The 20696-nt window shown below is 47.0% G+C and overlaps 2 protein-coding genes across 4 annotated transcripts in view; one reads left to right on the top strand and one right to left on the bottom strand.

Moving 5' to 3' along the window:
* The window catches only part of DMTF1 (cyclin D binding myb like transcription factor 1), a 32287-nt gene extending 23521 nt beyond the window's left edge, over positions 1 to 8766 (top strand). For all 3 annotated transcript variants that reach the window (XM_082043049.1, XM_082043047.1, XM_082043048.1), the window contains 5 exons: positions 149 to 234; positions 1324 to 1482; positions 3332 to 3712; positions 6490 to 6637; positions 7414 to 8766. In XM_082043049.1, the coding sequence (XP_081899175.1) occupies positions 149 to 234; positions 1324 to 1482; positions 3332 to 3712; positions 6490 to 6637; positions 7414 to 7523 (884 nt within the window). In that variant the 3' untranslated portion in view covers positions 7524 to 8766. The remainder of the gene's footprint in view (positions 1 to 148; positions 235 to 1323; positions 1483 to 3331; positions 3713 to 6489; positions 6638 to 7413) is intronic.
* A 38-nt stretch (positions 8767 to 8804) lies between these two features.
* Positions 8805 to 18091, bottom strand: TMEM243 (transmembrane protein 243). Its single transcript, XM_082043050.1, has 4 exons — positions 17955 to 18091; positions 11544 to 11594; positions 10462 to 10566; positions 8805 to 9270 (listed from the first exon to the last, which is right to left on the bottom strand). Exons 1-4 carry the CDS (start codon positions 18030 to 18032, stop codon positions 9148 to 9150), a joined length of 357 nt encoding a protein of 118 aa, XP_081899176.1. The 5' UTR covers positions 18033 to 18091; the 3' UTR covers positions 8805 to 9147.
* Positions 18092 to 20696: the final 2605 nt, after the last annotated feature.

Genomic DNA, 20696 nt, shown 5'->3' with positions numbered 1-20696 from the left:
TGTAATTAGGATTGCAGCCAGTTTTCTTTTTCTTATTACTGGAATTAACAGTACCCCACGATGTGGTAATTATAGTATGTTATGCTCTCTGCAGGGCTGTACGTTTTGGTTTACATACTTTCTTTGCCTTTTTTTCTTCCTTTTGCAGCTTCAACTGATTCCCCTGCTGCTACTGTTGACTCTGAGACAATAACGCTGAACAGCGGAACACTACAGGCCTTTGAGATTCTTCCAGTAAGTAACAGAGAACTGGTATTTGTTTCTGTAGTTTTTCTTTTGGGCACAGCTACTTCTTAGACTCTGGAACTATGCATTTATCAAAAAAAAACCCAACCAAAACCAGTTCTGAAGTGAAGAGATCTAAAACTCAAAGTTCAAAGCAAAATGTATTTCTAAAGGTGTAATTCACGTTTTACTTCACAGCCCTAATGAATTACAGTTAAATGCTTTAAATCTGTCTTAATGCCCTAGTGCTATGAAGGTTTTTTTTGTGCTTATGGGGTGTTTTGTTGGTTGGGGATTTTTTTAGTTTGGGGTTTTTTTTTTGGTTGTTGTTAAAATGTGACATAACAGAGCCAGAGGAAGCTCCCAGCAAGTAAATCACAGAATCATTTTGGTTGGAAGAGACCTTTAAGATCATCGAGTCCAACCATAACCTAAATCTAGCACTAAACCCTATCTCTAAGAACCTAATTGATGTGTCTTCCAAATACCTCCAAAGATGGTGACTCTACCACTTTCCTGGGCAGCCTGTTCCAAAGATTCCCTCAGTCCCATTGCACTGTAATTTACAGCACAGTTTCTCTTTCATTTCAATGTTAAGAGCAAGTTGAATTTCTTTCTTTCTTTCCTGCTGTTGTACAGCATAATACAGCCCTGCTTGACTGTTAGTCATAATACTTGTCTTGGTAGCCTGAGGCTGTAGATGAGTTTTTCTACTTCTGGAGTGCAGAACAGCGAGAGATTGGATTTGTGTGTTTGTTTCCAGGGAACTTACAGTTAGGCTAGTTCACAAGAGGAGGGGAGATTTAAGTTAGACATGGGGAAGAAATGTTTTGCACTGAGGGTGGTGAAACGCTGGCCCAGGTTGCCCGGAGAGGTGGTGGATGCCCCATCCCTGGAGACATCCCAGGCCAGGCTGGACGGGGCTCTGAGCAACCTGATCTGGGTGAAGATGTCCCTGCTCATGGTAAGGGTGGCACTGGATGAGCTTTGAAGGTTCCTTCAACCCAAACTACTCTACAATTCTATGTAAATAAGCACACTTGGTGTGTCTCAGGAAGGTGCTGCGTTTGGGTATTAAACTTGTATTGTCTTTTGTAGTCTTTCCATCTCCAGCCGACTAGCACACCAGGTACGTACTTACTGCAGACAAGCTCAAGCCAAGGCCTTCCTTTAACGTTGACGACAAGTCCTACCATGACCCTCACAGCAGCTGCTGCTCCAGCCTCCCCAGAGCAGATCATCGTTCATGCCTTGTCGGTATGTATGTGAGCAGTGAAAAGACTGGAGTTTGGGCAGTGGGGGTATTGGAACATAATAATGCAGGTCACTATATGCGCATGTTCAATTTCTAGACAGTTCTTAAGTCATAATAATGTTATTTTGCTTAAAATACTGACGCTGAGAATTTAGTTTTCTGTACTGTTTCTAAAAAGAAGCTTCAAGTTGGTCTTTGACACAGTCTCCCACAGCATCCTCACAGCTAAGTTGAGGAGGTGTGGTCTAGACAATAGAGTAGTGAGGTGGGTTGCAAACTGGCTTAAGGAGAGAAGCCAGAGAGTGGTAGTCAATGGTGCGGAGTCTAGTTGGAGGCCAGTATCTAGTGGAGTGCCTCAAGGGTCAGTACTGGGGCCAGTATTATTCAATATATTCATTAACGATTTAGACGAGGGAATAGAGTGTACTATCAGCAAGTTTGCTGATGACACCAAGCTGGGAGGAGTGGCTGACACGCCAGAAGGCTGTGCTGCCATCCAGAGACCTGGACAGGCTGGAGAGTTGGGCGGGGAATAACCTAATGAAATTTAACAAGGGAAAGTGTAGAGTCCTGCATCTGGGCAGGAACAACCCTAGGTTCCAGTATAGGTTGGGAAATTACATATTAGAGAGCAGTGTAGGGGAAAGGGACCTGGGGGTCCTGGTGGACAACAGGATGACCATGAGCCAGCACTGTGCCCTTGTGGCCAGGAAGGCCAATGGCATCCTGGGGTGTATTAGAAGGGGGGTGGTTAGTAGATCGAGAGAGGTCCTCCTTCCCCTCTACTCCGCCCTGGTGAGACCACGTCTGGAATATTGTATCCAGTTCTGGGCCCCTCAGTTCCAGAAGGACAGGGAACTGCTGGAGAGAGTCCAGCGTAGGGCAACGAAGATGATTAAGGGAGTGGAGCACCTCCCTTATGAAGAAAGGCTGAGGGAGCTGGGTCTCTTTAGTTTGGAGAAGAGGAGACTGAGGGGTGACCTTATTGATGTTTATAAATATATAAAGGGTGAGTGCCATGAGGATGGAGCCAGGCTCTTCTTGGTGGCAAACAATGGTAGGACAAGGGGTAATGGGATCAAGCTGGAACACAAGAGGTTCCACTTAAATTTGAGGAAAAACTTCTTCTCAGTAAGGGTGACAGACACTGGAACAGGCTGCCCAGGGAGGTTGTGGAGTCTCCTTCTCTGGAGACATTCAAAACCCACCTGGACATGTTCCTGTGCGACCTCACCTAGGCATTCGTGCTCCACCAGGGGGATTGGACTAGATTATCTTTTGAGGTCCCTTCCAATCCCAAACATACTGTGATACTGTGAAAACAGCTTAGTAAGCAACTTAGTTCATATTGTGGCTGAACGTGTTGTCTCCATCTAGTGGTTTGTCCCACTAAAACAAAACACCAGGGTTTCCTGATGTTCCTCTCAGAAATATGGGTGTTCACAAAACTTGTTCAGTAGTAACAGAATTACTTTTTATTAGAGGAAAGGAAGGAGAAGCAAACTGGAGATCGAATAATAAAAGTGATGCAAAATTCAGGAAAAAAGCTCTGATCTTTTGAATCTACAGCGATCCTCACCTGAACAGTTGCTTCTGTTTCATATTACATATTTACTTTGTGAATTATAGAACAGTTGACACCAAGTTTAGACTACAAATTCATCATTTAAGGCCGGAAAAGGTCAACAGATGACCTAGGCTCACATGCTGTATACGTAAAACTCTAAATTACACTTACTAATAAGTTCTTTGAATCCTTTTGCTTTCCTTTGCTGAAAGATTCGAAGATATTTAGAGGAAAGCCTCTGATGTTTTTTTGTTTGTGTCTCTTTTTGCAAATACCGCTTACAGCCAGAGCACTTGTTAAATACAAGTGACAATGTCACGGTGCAGTGCCACACACCAAGTGTCATAATCCGCACCGTTGCTGCTGAAGACATCTCCTCCTCTGTCGCTCAGGCAGAACTCGCTGTTGATTCAGACATTCAGTCGGCTGACCTGACAGATCCTCACGACACCCTAGAAACAAACACTTTCCCAGGTGATATCCGTCCACCCAAGCTGAGTGACGAAGAGCAGTCAGCCTACAATGAAGATGATGCCTCCAAATTCAGCGGCAGGAATAGAACTGAACTGATGGATGGAGTTACAGTAAGAACTGAGATTACAGATGCTGACCTGAAACAGGAAGAGGATTCTCACTCGGATTTACCCAGCACTTACGTTACTGAGGTAAGGGAGTGTGTGATACTTGATATTTTCCCTATTGCTGCAACGAGAATGATTTAATTGCATCTTGGACCTTTACGTTAAACTGTTTGTATGAATATGTCAGTGATTTCATGTGTATCATAGTTCTAAGCATTTTGTTCGGATCTTCTATCCTTGAGCTTTGTTAATATGGCTGTGAAAGTGCCAGCATTTAATATGGAACTAAGGCATATATTTAACTTTGTCTGGAGCATTGAGTACCTCGCTAGCTGTGGAGTTGCTTCACTACTCAGGGTACCTTTGCTTGATGACTTTGTCAGGCAGGAGTGTTGGTGGCACCAGACAGTTGCCTTCACCTTAATCCTATTTGATGATGTTGCTTTAAACTAGGCTGTTAATTGTCCAGCACACATACTTTACAGGTAGATAGAGTGCTGAGCAAGGGAGGCGAGGTACAGTGTTTAGCTTTTGCTCTATGAATCTAATAACATATTTCTAAGTGCACCACAGTTTCCATTCTTTGAGGACACATTACACATAGTACTCCAGTTAACTATCTGTTAAATTGGAATGTAGCCATTTGAGCCATCTCTCTCTCTGGCCTCAGTTTTATTCAGCTCCAACACCTGAGATGCAGAAATGTGTTTATCTGAATTATTTTGGGCATTTGGATTGTTTATACTACGTTCCTCCATCTTTCAGTTGCTGAAACTATCATAATGAGTAAGTACAAGAAAAGAGAGATGTTAAAAAGAAGATAATTCTCTTTAGTGGGTAGAAAATACCTCTTCCCTTAGAAGCTTGACTAGGTTATACTGTGGAAAGATATGAGTTAGATTCAAATACCTCATCCTGTTCTCCAAAACACTGTTCTCTACAATTGCTGTAATTCTGTTTTATCCATCTTGAAAATCCATTGTTGATATGCTGAGACTTTGTTAGGCATTGTCTTTGAAAAACAGACACTTCATATCCATTTTGCTTTTACAAAGAGGAGAATCTTTCAACGTCTCCACAGTCTGCTGCTGCAGAAGTATTTGGATCCTGAAGACATCTGAGGCTGGGCATTATTCTTTCATTTTTTTCTTCCCTGTCTCATGGTTGACATAGTTGTGATAAGATTCTCAACGACTAAGGCAGCCTATCAGCTTTCTACTCTTGGTTTAAAATTTCAGCTTCTAAGGGTAGGATTAGTAAACCTTTGCTACAAACCTAGTTCCTAATTAAACTTTGTAGAAACTGCAGCAGCAGGATATAAAGACGTACAAAACCTTTCTATACAAAAAAAAAACCAGAGTTTGTAATTCTGCTTTGCCTTACACTTCTACTCAGATTGAAGTTTGATATGTGTATTTAAATTCTAGGAAATAGTGAACTGTGAGTGATTCTAAGTGAACAGTTACTCTAGAAACACATGCCTAAATGTTGCTTTCTTTAAGTCAGTGTTATTTTTCTGCGTTAGCCAGTGTTGCGCTGTCGCTGTGCGTGTGGGCAGTGGGAAGCAGGCAGTCGTGCTGCAGGGTGTTATTATTCCTGGCTGGGAAAGGTGCCCATTTGCCACAATGGCTTCTTTAATTTTTCACGCCTCCTTTGGCCAGTTTCACACTGCTTATCGTGGGCCGGTTCCGCTGTGCTCTCTGCAGAAAGCTGCTTTTGCAGGTCAGGCACGGTGTGCCTTGCATGAATGGGTGCAGTTTGGAGCAGGTCTGATTCGCTGAGCTGTAGCTCTCCAGCAGCACCAGGGAAAGGGTTTTCAGGCAGTTGCCTTTGCAAAAACATTGGGAAACTATGTAGGAAAACAAGTTTTCCTAAAAAACTAGGTGGAGGAACTTCAGGGATTTCTTTAACCTCTCCCAGACATTTCCCACTCTCTCTGAAAAAGGGATAAATCCAGGTACCCCCCATTGTGCCAGCAACATTTACTAGCGTTCTGCACAGTGATTCCTGAAGCTCGAACAAACTTTACACGTTACACACAAAAACTGGAACCCAAATATCCCTGCTTACTGTGGCAGCACTATCTAGGATGTATTTTCACTGCGTTTGCAGAATCAGGAGCCGGCTGGAGTGTGCTGGGACACAAAGTGAGCCAGACGTGTTACTGGCATTTCAGTGCTAGCGCTGCCGGACCCAGCGAAGAGGCAGCAGCTCTTATGGAACCAAAAGAGGGTTGGGGGTGTTGACAGTCTGTACCTGGAAGGAATCAGTGTGTTGCTAATTTTTTTATATAACGAGGCTCAGCTCAAAATGTTTGGAGCCACCCTACAGTCAGCAAGTTACAGGGCAAGCAAGGCACAGTAATTAAAACGGGTCTTTTGAGCTCTGTGTCCATTAGTTAAAACTTGACACAGAAGCGGGAATTGCAAAACTAAGTATTAAGTTCAGGTAAATCGATTGTGTTTGTGAAGCTGGTAAGTACTACAAAGGCAATGCTTCAGTATCTCAGAACATCTAGACAGCAAGTACTGCCAAAGCTTAATTATTCCTCCTTATAGACAAAATGTTTGATGTACAAGAGGACGTTTTATCACCACGCAGCAGGCTCTCCTCTCTCCTTGCCCTCATACTGCTCACAGCGTAGAATTCTTCTCATCTTGTTTTTAGATGCCTGCACTGCGATGAAATGTGCCCTATAAATGCTGAAATAAACTAGCTCAGATGCTGACATTTCAATTTAATGAGATAAAATTCATCCAGGGAGTCTGTTGCTTATTATGGCGTGTGGCTGACCACAGCAGGTTTTTTTGTTGAGGCTGCCAAGAATACACTGTCATGTCCTGTTGTTCTGTGTTGTGCAGGACCTGGGTTCTCCAACGATAGAAGAACAAGTTGATCAGCCTACAATAGATGATGAGACTGTGCTTATTGTTCCTTCTTCTCATGGTTTTATCCAGACAACGGATGATATCGATGGCGAATCAGTCTTGCCCCTGACAACTCTAACAGGTACATCAGTCCCTTCATGCGGATGCTGCAGCTAGGATTCATTCAGGCAGTGTGGCACTTTGGGGTCCCATAAACACCACTTTGTAGGTCCTTGCTTTCTCTTAAATTATCTTCCATGTCATTGCTATGAAACTTTAAGCAAGTTGGTTACCCTACTTGCATCTATAGAAGTGCAAGAAAGTCCCACTTTAGCTTGTGGGAAAAGCATTAGAACAGCAGCTGCTTCATCACTCGCTGAGCTGTTTCCATTGCCCTTGAGCCTTGAATTAGTACACATAGGCTAATGAGTAACTTTCTTTAGTGTGTGTTTCCTCATGCCTGGTGCTTGAATGAAATTTCCTATTTGAGCGAAGACCAGAGGCATCAGAAATGGCACTTGATGCCTCTCATGATGAGGGGCTGGGCTGTTTGGGGTTGTGTTTGCACAGCACTCAACTGGAAGGGCTTGCACCACGCTTCCCAATGCCAAGAGTCATCTCAGACACATTCTCCCGCTGCTGTACCTAACAAGAAAGGGTTCTCCTTGCAAAGCCATCAGAGGGTCCGCAATAGGCCTGACATAGTCATACCTGATTAATCCAAATGTGAGTCACACCAGTTGCATCTATATTAGTCACAGCTTACCGTGGAACTAGAAATCAAGGACTAGTTTGAGCAACATTGCTTAAAATCAGTTAAAATTCCAGACTGCATTTTCTGTCTCCGAAATGTGTATCTTATATCTTGTTATAATGGCACAGTAAATACTGGTTCTAATGTACTGTGTCTCCTGACAGATCCTATCCTGCAGCATCACGGAGATGGGTCACACATTATCGGCTCATCGTTGGGCAGTCCCGCCTCGGAAGATTCAAAGGACGTTGAAGATTTAGTGAGCTGTCACTGAGAAGCAGTCATCGTGTCCATTTTCTATTGACCGTGTTCACATTGTGAAATTAGTGACAACCCTGTGCCACATTTCCAAAGAAAGTAGTCAGTCCGTGTCTTTAAACAGAACCTTCCAGTTTGAAATGACTACAGTGCACTTTCTCTGCTCAGGCTATTTACCTCATTTGTGAAGGGTTACAGGGCAGCAAACCGAAGCCTGATGTCTCAGCCAGGGTGTTTCAGTGTTTCTAAAGAATCTCTTGCAGTGCACACTGCTGGGATCCACGTGGTCAATTCTGATCTGACTCGTTCCTGGTGTGCTGAGCTGCACATCTGGAAAACTGGACAGAAGTCAAGGATTGTGGACCGTAGCCTCTTAGTGCCACAGCAAGAATGAGTTTGCACATGTTTCATGAAGAAGGCGGGAGGAATTCTGCACTTACTGACTGTTGTAATACATGGAGTAAGAGACTGTTACATTTCAGGAAAAAATGTATTCCATCGAGGACTTCAGGGAGCACAGGCAGCATCATGGAGAAATGGTCTGTATTCCCATCTCGTCTGGTTTGTTAGTACATCTGCGGCATAGGAAGAAAAACACAGATGCTTATGGGACTTGCCAGGTCTGCTTGTTCCTGAAGACTCCGTTGCTGGCAACGGACAGAGCTCAGAAAGATCACTTATGGATTTTTCTTTTTAATTTTTTATTTTCTTTCATCACTACAGCAAGCTGAATAAAAAGGGAAGGGCTATGAGAAAGGGAAGCTACTGGGACTCACCAGCCTCCCCCCACAAGCTTGTAACTTCTTTGAAGACTGTTGTGAGTAGGCTGGAACATTTGTCTCTCTCGCTGTTTACATGACACTACCAGCCACCTCTCCAGAGGTGATTTATGCAGCAGGTTAGTGGATTGGGGGTGGTGTGGAGGTGGCAAAGTCTTGGAGAAAGAGCTCTGTGAGAATTTGGGCATAGGGCCCCGAGGCAAAGGGAGCCAATTGATTCCTACACTCAAGGGTTGGAACAGACACTAGGCTGAGCAGCAGCCTGTTAGCTAGGGATTGAGAGAAAAAGCTATAGAAACTAAAGACTCATGTATAAATTATTTTATTTATTTCTGTAATTAGCTCTTCATAATCAAGAGTTGGTCTTTTTCAGTCTGTGGTTTTGTTAATGTGAAAAACAAGTTGTAGTTTCAAATGGTTGCCTAGGGAACAGAAATAATTGTATATTCAGTTTAAACGAAATAAAGAGTATTTGTCTTACGTAACTGTAAGATGCCATTTATTCATACTACTACAGATCCTTGCAATGCTGCAGTTTATTTGTACAGTAATAAAAAAATGCAGTTTTTTCCAAAATGAAAAAGCTTGTGCCATTCTGAAACATCAGTACAACTGGAATGTTCATTAAGTGCAACAGTAGCTCTTCAAAAAAAAGCAGAATGTCACGTCTTATGGCAATAATTCTCCCCAACAAGAGGGACATTACATATACATTTACATGAAAATCATGTACTGGTTTATCCTTGCACAACCCACTTCTTTCCTCTCAGGCTGATTGTCCTCACTGAAATGTCTCGAGCTGAGAGCTGAGCTGGAAGCAGTCTGGCCCAGGAGCATCATCACTGAGATCCCCATTGTCCGTCATTTGCCCACTTCATGGAAGTACAGGTTGGCACATATACATAACATGACAATAGAAAATAATATATAGTAAATCAGGTTCCTAAATTTAGGTTCCAGGTCTCCTTGTCGATACCAGTAGATCTGGAAGAGAGAAGGAGTTTGTATTAAAAGGCCAGGTACTACTTCTGAGGAAGCTTTTATAGTAACTGAACTGGCAACTTCTAGAAGTTGTTTTGAATGGTTGTGGGGTTTGGTTTTGTTTTTTTCTGTAAAACAACCCAGCTTCATCTTAGTAGAGAAGAGTAGGTGTGGAATCCAGCTTATTTTCTTAACAAGAAATACCACCTATGTTTTCTTAACATGCTTGTGGAATACATAAAGAAGAATTTGGCAGGGTCTTTCTTCCCAAAACAAGGCTGTTTGTGAAACAAGGGTGCTGGGTTAGCTATGAAGACATGGGTTATCTTGTCAGCTTTGTTGAAGAGGATGGCTGGGTTGGTTGGTTTGTAAACATTCAAAACTGGCTACACAAGGTTGATGACGCCCAATGTCAGGTTTTGCAGTACATGATGTATCTGTCCTGGCTACCAGCCTTAGAACCAGAAACTGGTCCTGACCAGGGAGCTCAGGGCTGTGACCGTTCCAGGTCAGAGCTGGGGGAAGGAGAATGCTCCAAGTATGAAAAGCTACAGCAGAGGAAGGAGCCACTGATGCCCCTGCTCATTGCAGGGGGGTTGGACTAGAGATGATCTTTGAAGATCCCTTCCAACCCAAACCATTCTGCGAGCTCTGAGCTGCCAGTTCCCTTTGCCTACACTTGGGACCAACTCTTGGGATGCCTCAACTATTGAGTAGAGGAACCTCTGCTACTACCCAGACAAAATGGCACCTGCTGTAGCTTCTTGCTCCTGTAACTCATCCCCTGAGCCTCTGAAAGGTCAAGGACTCCTCCAAGTTCCCCTCTGGCCCCACCACCTCAAGAGCTTTGCTCCACCTTCTGCAGCACAATCATCTCTGTGTTCCCCTCTCACTGCTCTGCTCCCGAGTTTCCTACTTCATGTCTCCACTGGCAGCTACAGTTGGCACCGTGACAGAGGTGACAAGTCTTGCATCACAGCTGGGCTGCAGAAGTTGGCTTAGTTCACACATTTACTCTGCAGCAAACACGAAAATGCTTCCCACGCTTTCATAGTCAACTTGTTCTATGGAAGCAGAAGCGCTTTTCTGGGAGAGTGTAAAAAAGAAGGCGGCACCACATAAAGCAGATTTTATTTGGATTTAATCCTCAGTCATACCCTCAAAAGCTCGCACAGCAAATGTGGCGGTACTTACAAGTATGCCAGCAGAAATGCAACACAAGGAGATGCAGAAAGCAAAAAATATATTCACAGGTTTTGGAGGTAGTTGCGGGAAGACAAAAGCACTGATTAGAGTGACCTGTATGGAGGAAAACAAAGATGAAGACTTTGCTCTCCTCTGTCGTACCGCAGCGCTCGTGTCCAGCTCTGTACACCCCTCCCTGCGCTTTAACTCCCACCGCGCGAAGAGCTGAAGGGAAATGTAGAATTCTGGAGGAAAATTACTTGGACACAACTGCAGACTTAAGAAGTGGGGAAATAAAATGATGAAAACTTCACTTGTATCAGGAAACTGTCCTCCGAACCGCCAGAGAGCCAGCAGGCACGGGGATGCTCACCACCCGTGCAGGAGCATCGCTTCAGCCAAGCATCCCACCAGCTGGCACCTGGGCTCTCCCAACACCTCCCTGCACCCCAGCGATGCTGCCGCCATGGACCACAGAACTGATGCTCTCCAGTCACAATGGTGGTGGGTTTGTCTTTAAAGCTTGGGGAAAGCATAGCCCGAGACAAAGTGACAAACCAGGGAAAATCTCCTATAGTCCATAAACAGAGGGAAATAAGTCATAAACAGAAGGAAATCAAGAGAAGCAAAACAGTTCTCCATCATAAGCACTTTGTCATCTCACACAGCCTCAAATTTGGCTGGGATGGACAACCTGCCCACACACTTTGGGCTTTTTATTGCACAGCCAGATCTTAAAACACGGCTTGAAGAAAGGCTGTGGAGTCTCATTCTCCGGAGACATTCAAACCCACCTGGACACATTCCTGTGTGATGTGCTCTGCTGAACCTGCTTTACAGGTGGGTTGGACTGGATGATCTCCAGAGGTCCCTTCCAAGCCCAACCATCCTGTGATTCTATGAAAAGTATTCTCCTTCTTCCCCTGTTGTCAAAGAGTTTCACAAGACCGATGTGCTCCAAAGTGACTACCAGGGCCCCAAACTACAGCCTATTTGGTCAGCAAAATTTTTCCTCCTGTTTTGGGGAGGAACTCTGGTTTTACACCACATCAGGTAAGAGAGAAACAAAACGCAGGACAGAGGATACTTACTACAAGCAGCAAGGACGTTAAGCCGCCAACAACTAGATTGATGACTCTGTCCTGAAGAAGAGAGAGGACAGTTACATGCACGCCTTATTAAAATATAAAAAAGAGAAACCACACAGAACAGTAACGGACAATTCTGAGCGCACCACATCAGCCAGGACCCATGTTATCCCCAGCACACCCAGCAGCAACACCGAGGCTCCCTGGTCAGCTCCAAAGTTTTCCATTGACTCCATGGACCTCAGGGAGGTTGTACTGGCCACGTCCTTGTGCAGCAGGTTTGCTCATTTGGAACTGGCTTCTTCACCGTGTCCAAATCAATCACAGCTGTGCAAATCCTTTTTGAATGTCTTTTTAAAGTGGGAGAGCACAGACGGAGATTAAAGGAGAAAGCTTATTTTAGGCACAGAGCCTGAGAATGAATAGCTTTATAGTGTCTCAGGTGGGAATTTGTGGGCTGCTGGCAGGGAGGTGAATGATCCGTGCATCCCAAACGTTCCCACAGCACCAGTAGACCCGAAGACGCCTCAGGGTGGCCCTGCTTGGACAGACGCTTCTTTCTGCTGCTCCCCACCAGTATAAAACACAGGGCTGGGAGAAGAAAATCTTTTTGCACCTAGGAAGAGGCATCCCTGGGTGTCAGCACCACAGTCCCACCCCAGACGGCATCAGGCAGGGACCAGCAGTGACACTGGGCTGTGTCACCATGGGCTCAGAGAAGACCCCAGGGCAGGACCTTGGTGTTGACACACTCGCTGGAGCAATAAACAGCTTGATGCAAAAGGAGAGCACTCCCATCTCTGCCAAGACACCTGCCTCCCCCCTTGCTTCACAGTGCCACTCTGAGAACAAACATCTATTGCCAAAGTCAGACTGGGCTGCACGCAGCCAGGTGTAACAGCCCCAACAACTGGCTCCCCAAATAAAATACTAGAACAGCTACAATAGAAAAGATGTGCAGAGAGAAAAAAAAAAAAACCAAACTCAGAACTTCAATTAATTATAATGGGGGTTGTTAAAATGTAGGCTGAAAAGACAGTGAGAAAAGGAGAGTCATTTGTGAGAGCTGCAGCAGAGAAAGCATCTTGTCCAAAGACATCCCAGCACAACCCAGGCTTTGCTCCTGGTCACACACTCATCTTCTCCTCTGGCATTACAGTTTGGAAGCTGATTTATAGAGGGGAAAGCCCCAGGTTGTGAAGAAGTTTAGTGGGGCAGGAGGAGAAAGCAAAGAGAAGGCAGAGAGCCAAGCAGGAGATCACCAGCCCTGACTTAAGGCTCAGCAGAATTCAGGTGTCTGAGCCTGCAGTTCAGTAACAGGTGGGTGCTGTGCCCTCCTCGGTGGCTGTTGGGTCCCTCCGAGCCTGAGGGTAAGGGCCACAGCCAGCAGAGTTTTAATAACATCTTTTGATAGTCCCAACTCCTCTATGTAAACCAGACCATTTATGCTCCTACAGCTCAGAGGCCCCAAGTCACAGCGGTGGCTGCAGCAGAGGGAAGTGACCGACCTCCATGGGAAACTGTCACCAACACCCCTGTGCAAGGTCCTCGCCAGCCAGGCACAAAAACCTCCTCCTCTCCAGCGTTTCTGCACACAGAGCATTCCCACAGCCCCTGGGAGCCATCTGTGAGGTACCTACCACCAACCCCAAAAAATGAGCTATGGGAAATAACTCCAGGCAAGTAATAGAAGCAACAAAATGAAACACAAGCACATCATCTCCATGAGACATTATCACAACAGCTCCGCTGGGCTCCTCCATCTAAGCTAAAATAAATTAATCAAAGAACTTGAAGCTAACTTTAATCTAGACAGCATACGGTGAGGTCACCACCCCAAAAGCAACTCCCGTATCAGGACAGGACGGCAGTTTTGCTTTGCCCTTGCCCTGCAGACCCAGCTGAGCCCACCAAGGCTGTTCTGCAGAGGTGACCAGAGTTTGCATTTGAGCTCAGCTCCTCAGGGATGAAAGGAGTGCTCTCCAGACAGCCCGGCGGGGATGGACACACGGTCACATACCTGTGGACAGGACACCCCATCCAGAAACTCGGCCATGATTAGGTTTTTCCTAATTAATTACAGACTTGGGGGGTGGCAATTTTAAGATAGGCAGAATTCACCTGTTTTGCCGGAACACAGACTGGTGTGCCAAGAGAAAACGAGGGGGTCAGACTCAGTGATGTACGTGGAGCATTTCTCTCTCCCTGGTTTATTGTATACAGGAGAGAGTGTCCCCGCAGCACAGGGACCTCTCACCTCATGCCACCAAGTGATGGACGTCGCGGCAGCAGCCAGATTGGGTCAGGATGCCAGCACGGAGCAGCTTGGCTGCGTGACAGCCAGTCCCTGCGGTCAGGGCATCCCCTTCCCCGTGCTTAAAACCGCAGTCGCTAAAATTTTCCAAGTGCGCCACCGGCAGAAGAAGGTATTTCAGGATCCAGGGATTAGAGCCACTGATCCTGAAATCCCAGGCTTGGCAAAGCAGCGAGAGGCTGGATGCCCTGGTGCCCGCTGACACTTCAGCCCCAGGCAGCTTAGCACAGCAAAAAGGTTAAAAATACACAAGCAGAGGCCGAGACAGCTAAAGGGATTGGGGATGACGGAGCCTTTCACCTCCGCGCTATGTCCGAGCGTGCAGCCCAGCCCGGGCAGACACGTGTAGATATCGGGCAAACAGAAACGGGCTGGGACAAGCCATGTGTCCTACAAGCCATGTCACCTGGCTGGCACAGCCAGCTCTTGCAACCAGCACAGCTGATTCTTGTCCAGCGTGACTGTGTATTATGACAGCTGCTAGAGTAACAAGATTAAGAAAAAAAAGGCATCATGCACATCAAAGCAGTGAGTGTGCAGGCTGCTGGAGGTCACCTGAACGGGTGCAGGGCGCTCTCACAGGGACACCAACTTCTGTGTTTCAGTGTTGCACAAGCTGTATTTCGAAAGAGGAGGGTTTCTGCCCTCTCCTCCTGCTCCACAGAGGGTGTTGCAGGGGCTGCAGGCAAAGGGCTGACCCCAGGGAGCTGCTGTGGTGCGGAGATCTCCCTCCAGCTGCCTGGCAAGGGAGATGTCAGGAAGCATCAAGCCCACGCAAAGCAGGAGGACAAAATCCAGAATCCTTTGAGCAACAGGGAACCCGAGCCAGGAGGACTGACGGTGTATCCAACACCACCATGCCTGCCGCGCGGGCTTTGACAGAGCAACAGCTTTGCTCTTTGCCCCATTGCAGCTTGGCACGTTGCATCCACCAAGTCAGCAGCTTGTGGGCTGAGCCCACGGGGAACAAGCTCCCAGCAGAGGCTCGGCCAGGACAGGGGGACGGGCTGGTCCCCTGGAGGGTGGGTACCTGGTGGCATCTCTGCAGGCGTGATGGAAAAGACATTTTTATGCCTTACATCAGCAAGTCCAGATGGTCAGCAGCAACGGGAGCGAGACGCCCGCCCATTGCAGGGACACCTTAACCTAGTGCCAGATTGAACTACATGGAATAGCAGACAGTCCTGGGCAGAACAGGAGTTGGACTCGGTGATCCTGGTGGGTCTCTTCCAACTCAGAATAGATCAAGTACATTAAGTAAATTCATTCAAAAGGCTGGAGAGAGGTGTCTGAGCACTGAGTGCGGTAGGGGTAAAGCTATCAGAGATCACAGATTCAGAGAGTTGTAGAATAGTTTGGGTTGGAAGGGACTTTCAAAGTTCATCCAGTCCAACCCCTGCCACGGGCAGGGACATCTTCACCCAGATCAGGTTGCTCAGAGCCCCGTCCAGCCTGGCCTGGGATGTCTCCAGGGATGGTTCATCCACCACCTCTCTGGGCCACCTGGGACAGTGTTTCACCACCCTCAGTGTAAAAAATTTCTTCCTCCTGTCCAGCCTGAACAACCAGCTGCTTATATTTAATGTTCCCATCACAGGGGAACCCAAACAGCTTCTACTTTCATCAAGAAGTCCTGCATCTGTAACACTCGCTCTCCTCTTTACCACCTTACCGCTCGTGCCTTTGCTTTGTATCATCTCACACCCGCTCGCTGCCAGTGCTGCATCCCTGGTAACCACAGCTGAATCCACAGCGCTTGGCATTCATCAGCATCAGCTTCCTACACACCCCTCTTCAGTCCCAGCGTGCCCACAACCTCTGCTTGCCAGCCAGCACAGGAGGGTGAGCTTGGCAGGAGCAGCCACAGCAGGGGAAGAAGATCAATGCTGCTGCTCAGCTCTCATCCCCATAGGGTGGCTTTAGCTCTAAAGCCACCAGCTTGGAAACCAGGAGAGCCTAAGAAGACAACGAGAAGGCATCTCCATCTCTACATCCATCTCCAACCGCCGGCAAGGGTGCCAGACCCTGGTTTGGGCGTAGGGCTCCCTGGTGCAGGAGCACTGCCACTGTCCCTCCCCATGGCCTTGTGCCCAGCCCAAGCTGAGGGGCCCAGTTTGCCAGCACTGGCCATTGCTTGCAGACACCCAAAACTGGAGCCACAGCACAGGGAGATGCACTTCTCCCGGCAGACCTGCTCCTATTTTAAGGCAAAGTTCAGCTTCGCCATTTCCGAGATGGACCGTTTCCAGCTCCGGACCGCACCAGCATCCGTCTCCAAGCAACCCCAGTGAATCATGGAGGAAACCACCCCAAGCCAGCACAGCGATCCCTTGTCCACCGGACACGGGTACGGCACGGAGAGGCCACTGGTCCCACACGGAGATAGGCGGGGGTGATGAGCAGGACACCAGATCCCCGCTCAATCCCAGGAACTGGTATCAGCATCGCATGTTTATTATTTACAGCTCTCGTCTGCAAGCAGAGCTGTAGCCGGAAAGGGGGGTCAGGGATGGAGGGTTTGACCTGGGCTGGGAACTCTGGCGTTCACCTGCTGGGAGAGCTGTCTAGCTCCAACAGCACATCCCAGTCCCCAGCAGTCCCCATCCCTGGACGCTTCCCAAAATCCCTGGTCAAGAAGCGGCCAACACAACTCCAGCAAAGGTCCCCTCACCTCCAGCGCTCCCCATCAGGGCTGGCACCCACTATCACGGGAGAACTGTTCCCCCTCAATTCATCCTCTCGGAGGTCCCACCTGTCCTCCTCCTATCCCACATCATCTTTTTTCTCCCCCCTAATTTGGCTGGTATCACTTCATTTACGTATTTATTAAATGTTATAATTTTAGCAGCATTTCCAACTATTGCGTTTGGGGGGAGGATGATGGATTTTATACACTTTTGCGAATAACTCAGCACAATCTCAGCCTGCAGCCCCGCAAACCCACACACTGATGGTAACCCCTCCTAACGGGACAACCCCCAACCCTCAAACTGCTGGGAACAGGTGCGCACCACCGGGTATTGTGACTCCCAAGGGGAATCAAGGAGCCCCCTCCCCAGCACAGCCCCCCAAAACCGACCCCGACCCGCAGCAGCGCCCAGAGCCGGCTGAGCGGCTTACGGGGGATTTGACACCTGAAGAGTCGGTGCCGCCGCACGTCAGCGCTCCCAGCCAGGGAAAAACTCATTACCAGGAGGGCACCAAGAGCAGCCCCCAACCCCATCTCCAGCAAAGACCCCCCAAAATTAGGTGAGATGCGGCTTGGGGTGCTGGGCCCCATGTTAGGGGGCTGCAGGGTGACACACCTCAAGACAGGGCACCCTGGCTGGGGTGACCCCCCCCCCCATACCCCAGCCCCTTAGGGGACCCCCCGGTGCTCCCTACACCCCCAGCCCTTGCTGCCCCCCCCCCGGGGGGCTTAAGGAGGGCGGGGGTGGTTTGGGGGGAATTATTTGGAAGTTTGTTTCTTTGGGGGTGGAGGGGATGTTTTGAGAGTTTGTTATTCGGGGAGGGGGTCTTGCTTTGGGGAATTGTTCTGGGGATGGGGGTGGGTTTTTGCAGTTGGCATTTGTTTGAGGTGGTTTTGATTGATTATTTTTGTTTTAGGGCACTGATCAGAGCGGGTTTTGCTTTATTTTGATTTTGTTTGTTTTTATAATTCTGGCAATTTGAGGGGTTCCTTTTGGAATTAGGGGGGGCTCCTTTTTTACATTTTTCCATTGCGGTTCAGTTTTGTTGTCACTTTACTGATTTTCGGTGCTGTTGCGGGGGGTGTGTGCGTATAATTATTTTTCATTCCATAGGTGTTTAAATGTTTGCAGGATTTGGGCAGGTTTCTCTCCATTTGGGGGCTGCCCGCGGTGCTCTTTGCGTTTGCTGAGCCCGGGGGAGAACCACCGTTATTGGCGGGGGGGGGGAGAGAAACTGGTTCTTCACTACTGGGGGGCTTTTACACCGCGGGGGGGCTTCCTGCTGCATTTTAACTGCCGGGGTTGATTTTGTTGGGGACGGGAGGGAACTGGGGGTCCGGTTCCGGGCGGTGTTTTTCCCGTTCACGCAGCCGCGCACCGGCCGCCCCCCCCGCCCGCCGCAGCCCTTACCCTGGCCGAGGTCTCCCCGAAGAGCGGCCGGTTGTCCGGGCCGCCGGTGCCGTAGCTGCGGGCGGCGAATCCCTCCATGGCGGGGAGCGGGGGGCGCCGGGGGCCGCACCCTCATGCTGCGCCCCCGCTCCGCGTCCCTCCGCGCCCCGCCGCGCGCAGCCACGCCCCCCGCGCCCGGCCCCGCCCCCGCGGAGGTGGGGGGGGGCTGCGACAGGGCCCGCCCGGGGCCGTTCACCTGCGAATGGGGGCGGGTACGCGTGTCCGCGGGCGCACGTGGGGGTGATTGTGACGAGTCTTGCGCGGAGCGGGAGCTGCGGAGGAGCTGCGGTCACCGGGCCGTTGTTTATTTGCCGGGCCGGTGTTTATTTGCTGGTCAGCAGAGTTGTGTTGTTTAAGCAGATCTCATTATTGGTGGTGATGCTGTGATTTGGAGAAATTGTGCATTTCATTTTATTTTGTTTACTTATTTTATGGGGGTGTTTTAATGAGGGTTTTAAATTTCATGTTATTTTATGTTATTTTATTATTATTATAATTTATTTTATGTTATTTTATTTTTATGTTTTTATTATTATTTTAGCTGTTATTTTAATTTTTGCTCTTTTATTTTATTTTTATTTTATTTTTATATTTTTATTATTATTTTAGCTGTTATTTTAATTTTTGCTATTTTTTATTTTTATGTTGGTTTATTTTTATGTTATCTCATTATTTTTATTTTATTTTTGTTATTTTACTTTTATGACATTTATTTTTTATTTTATCATTTATGTTATTTTTATGTTACATTATTTTTATGTTATGTTATTTTATTTTTACTTTTATGTTGGTTTCTTGTTTAAGTTATTTTATTATTTATTATTTTTATGTTATTTTAATTTTTATTTTATTTTTTATTTTTATTTTTATTTTTTATTTTACGTTACTTTTTTTTTTTTTAGTATTTTATTTTTAAACAACTGACTTCAGCCAAACTGCATAAAAGAAGCTCACACAGTCTTCCCAGTCACCCGCCTGTGTTACCTACATAAACTAAATAAAAGGGAGTGATCATCCCCTGAGCTGGGATTGGTGGCAGTGAGATATTTCTGCCCTGTACATCAGCCAAAGTTTGTGCTCAGATTCACCAGTGAAATTCGGTGCACCCCCTCTGCTTTGCCTAAAGCTCGCTGCTGCTTTTTCGGAGCCAAAGACAGGTTTGCATGCAAGAAATCCTGGGGGAGGTAATTTTTTTCCTTAATTTTATTGTTATTTATTTTTCCTAAATCTATTTGTATTAATTTTAAATCTTATTCATTTATTTTTTTCATTTATTTATTTTTCCTACATTTATTGGCATTCATTTTAAATCTTATTCATCTTCATTTTTTGTTAGTTTTATTTCTTCCAACTATATCACTCGGTCTCAGAAAACATCTTTCCTCTTGGACACCCCCAGACCATCCTGACTGCAGCATTTCTCCAGGTGTGTTTTAAGGTGAAAATAAACCAGTTAAGATGCACTAAATGTCACATCTCCTGGGACAGACTTGACTTGTTGGTTCAAACCGTCTCTTGTTTCCTCCTGACCCTGTTCTCCCCCACCACACGCCTCTCCACACCTTCCCAGGAGGTTTCTTTGTCCCAAAAGACAAATTCCACTAAATAGCAGTGAAATTTAGTAGAAATAACATGGGCATTTCCTTCTTGCTGGATAGAAAAGATTGAGAGGTCAGATCTGTAGGTAAAAAGACAAGAAAGAACAAAACCAGCTGCAAATATTAAATGTCTGTGCAGTTGTTTGGTTGGGGATCAGTCCCTGGTCGCCCCCTGTCATCCAAGATCCCCCTTTAGGCCACTGGTTGTGGTTTGTAGGAGCTCCCCAACCCCTGAACAAGAGTCCAGTGAAACCTGTCGCTTTTCTTGCAAAACGTTTCAGTCATTTTAGGTGCAAAGTGGCGCCGGGGCTGCTTGACCTCGGGGCACGTGCTGTGTACACAGGGCTCCGGTCGCACTTCATCTCCACTCGGTCTCCCGTGGCCAACGCGCTTGAAGACCAAAGCACCGCAACTTCAAAGGTGAAAGGTATTAAATTCAAGTAAGGCCGGAAAATTATCAAGCTTTTGATGAGCTTGACTTTGTCCTGAGCTGAAGTGCTGGGTGGAAAGTCATAAAGACCTTCTGTAACCCTCCAGCTCTTGTTCCCACACTCACCATTTGGTGAAGAAGGGTCCCCATGGCTCATTGCAAAGACCCTTCATGTCATCTTGAGCTACTCGGAAAGAAAAATCCCATAGGGGGAAGGATGTGGCTTCCTGACACACAAGTGCTCTTGACCTACAGAAACCTTACGGGTGGTTTTACTCCCATTTTTCAGCGCTTACACATATTCCTGAGGGTTGTGTAGGGTCTGGCTGGGCCCCAGGAATCACAGAATCACAGAATGTCAGGGGTTGGAAGGGACCTCAAAAGCTCATCCAGTCCAATCCCTCTGCTGGAGCAGGAACACCCAGATGAGGTTACACAGGAAGGTGTCCAGGCGGGTGTTGAATGTCTGCAGAGAAGGAGACTCCACAACCTCCCCGGGCAGCCTGTTCCAGTGTCTGTCACCCTCACTGAGAAGTTTCTTCTCAAATTTAAGTGGAACCTTTTGTCTTGCAGTTTGAACCCATTACCCCTTGTCCTACCATTGGTTGTCACCGAGAAGAGCCTGGCTCCATCCTCGTGGCACTCACCCTTTATATATTTGTAAACATTAATGAG

This window comes from Streptopelia decaocto (genome assembly GCF_964273445.1).
Source record: "Streptopelia decaocto genome assembly, chromosome: 1".
In the NCBI taxonomy this organism is placed as follows: Eukaryota; Metazoa; Chordata; class Aves; order Columbiformes; family Columbidae; genus Streptopelia; species Streptopelia decaocto.
The sequence above is the reverse complement of the archived record's forward strand: the minus strand, read 5'-3'. Positions and strand labels throughout refer to the sequence as shown.

Bases quoted from the DNA above. Each gene is read 5' to 3' on its own strand.
- TMEM243 (XM_082043050.1), bottom strand. From the start codon at position 18,032: ATGGAGGGATTCGCCGCCCGCAGCTACGGCACCGGCGGCCCGGACAAC. The intron at 10,567-11,543 runs GTAAGTATCCTC...TCCTCCATACAG, and splicing joins TAACGTCCTTGCTGCTTGTA to GTCACTCTAATCAGTGCTTT. The intron at 9,271-10,461 runs GTAAGTACCGCC...TCTCTCTTCCAG, and splicing joins GCATTTCTGCTGGCATACTT to ATCTACTGGTATCGACAAGG.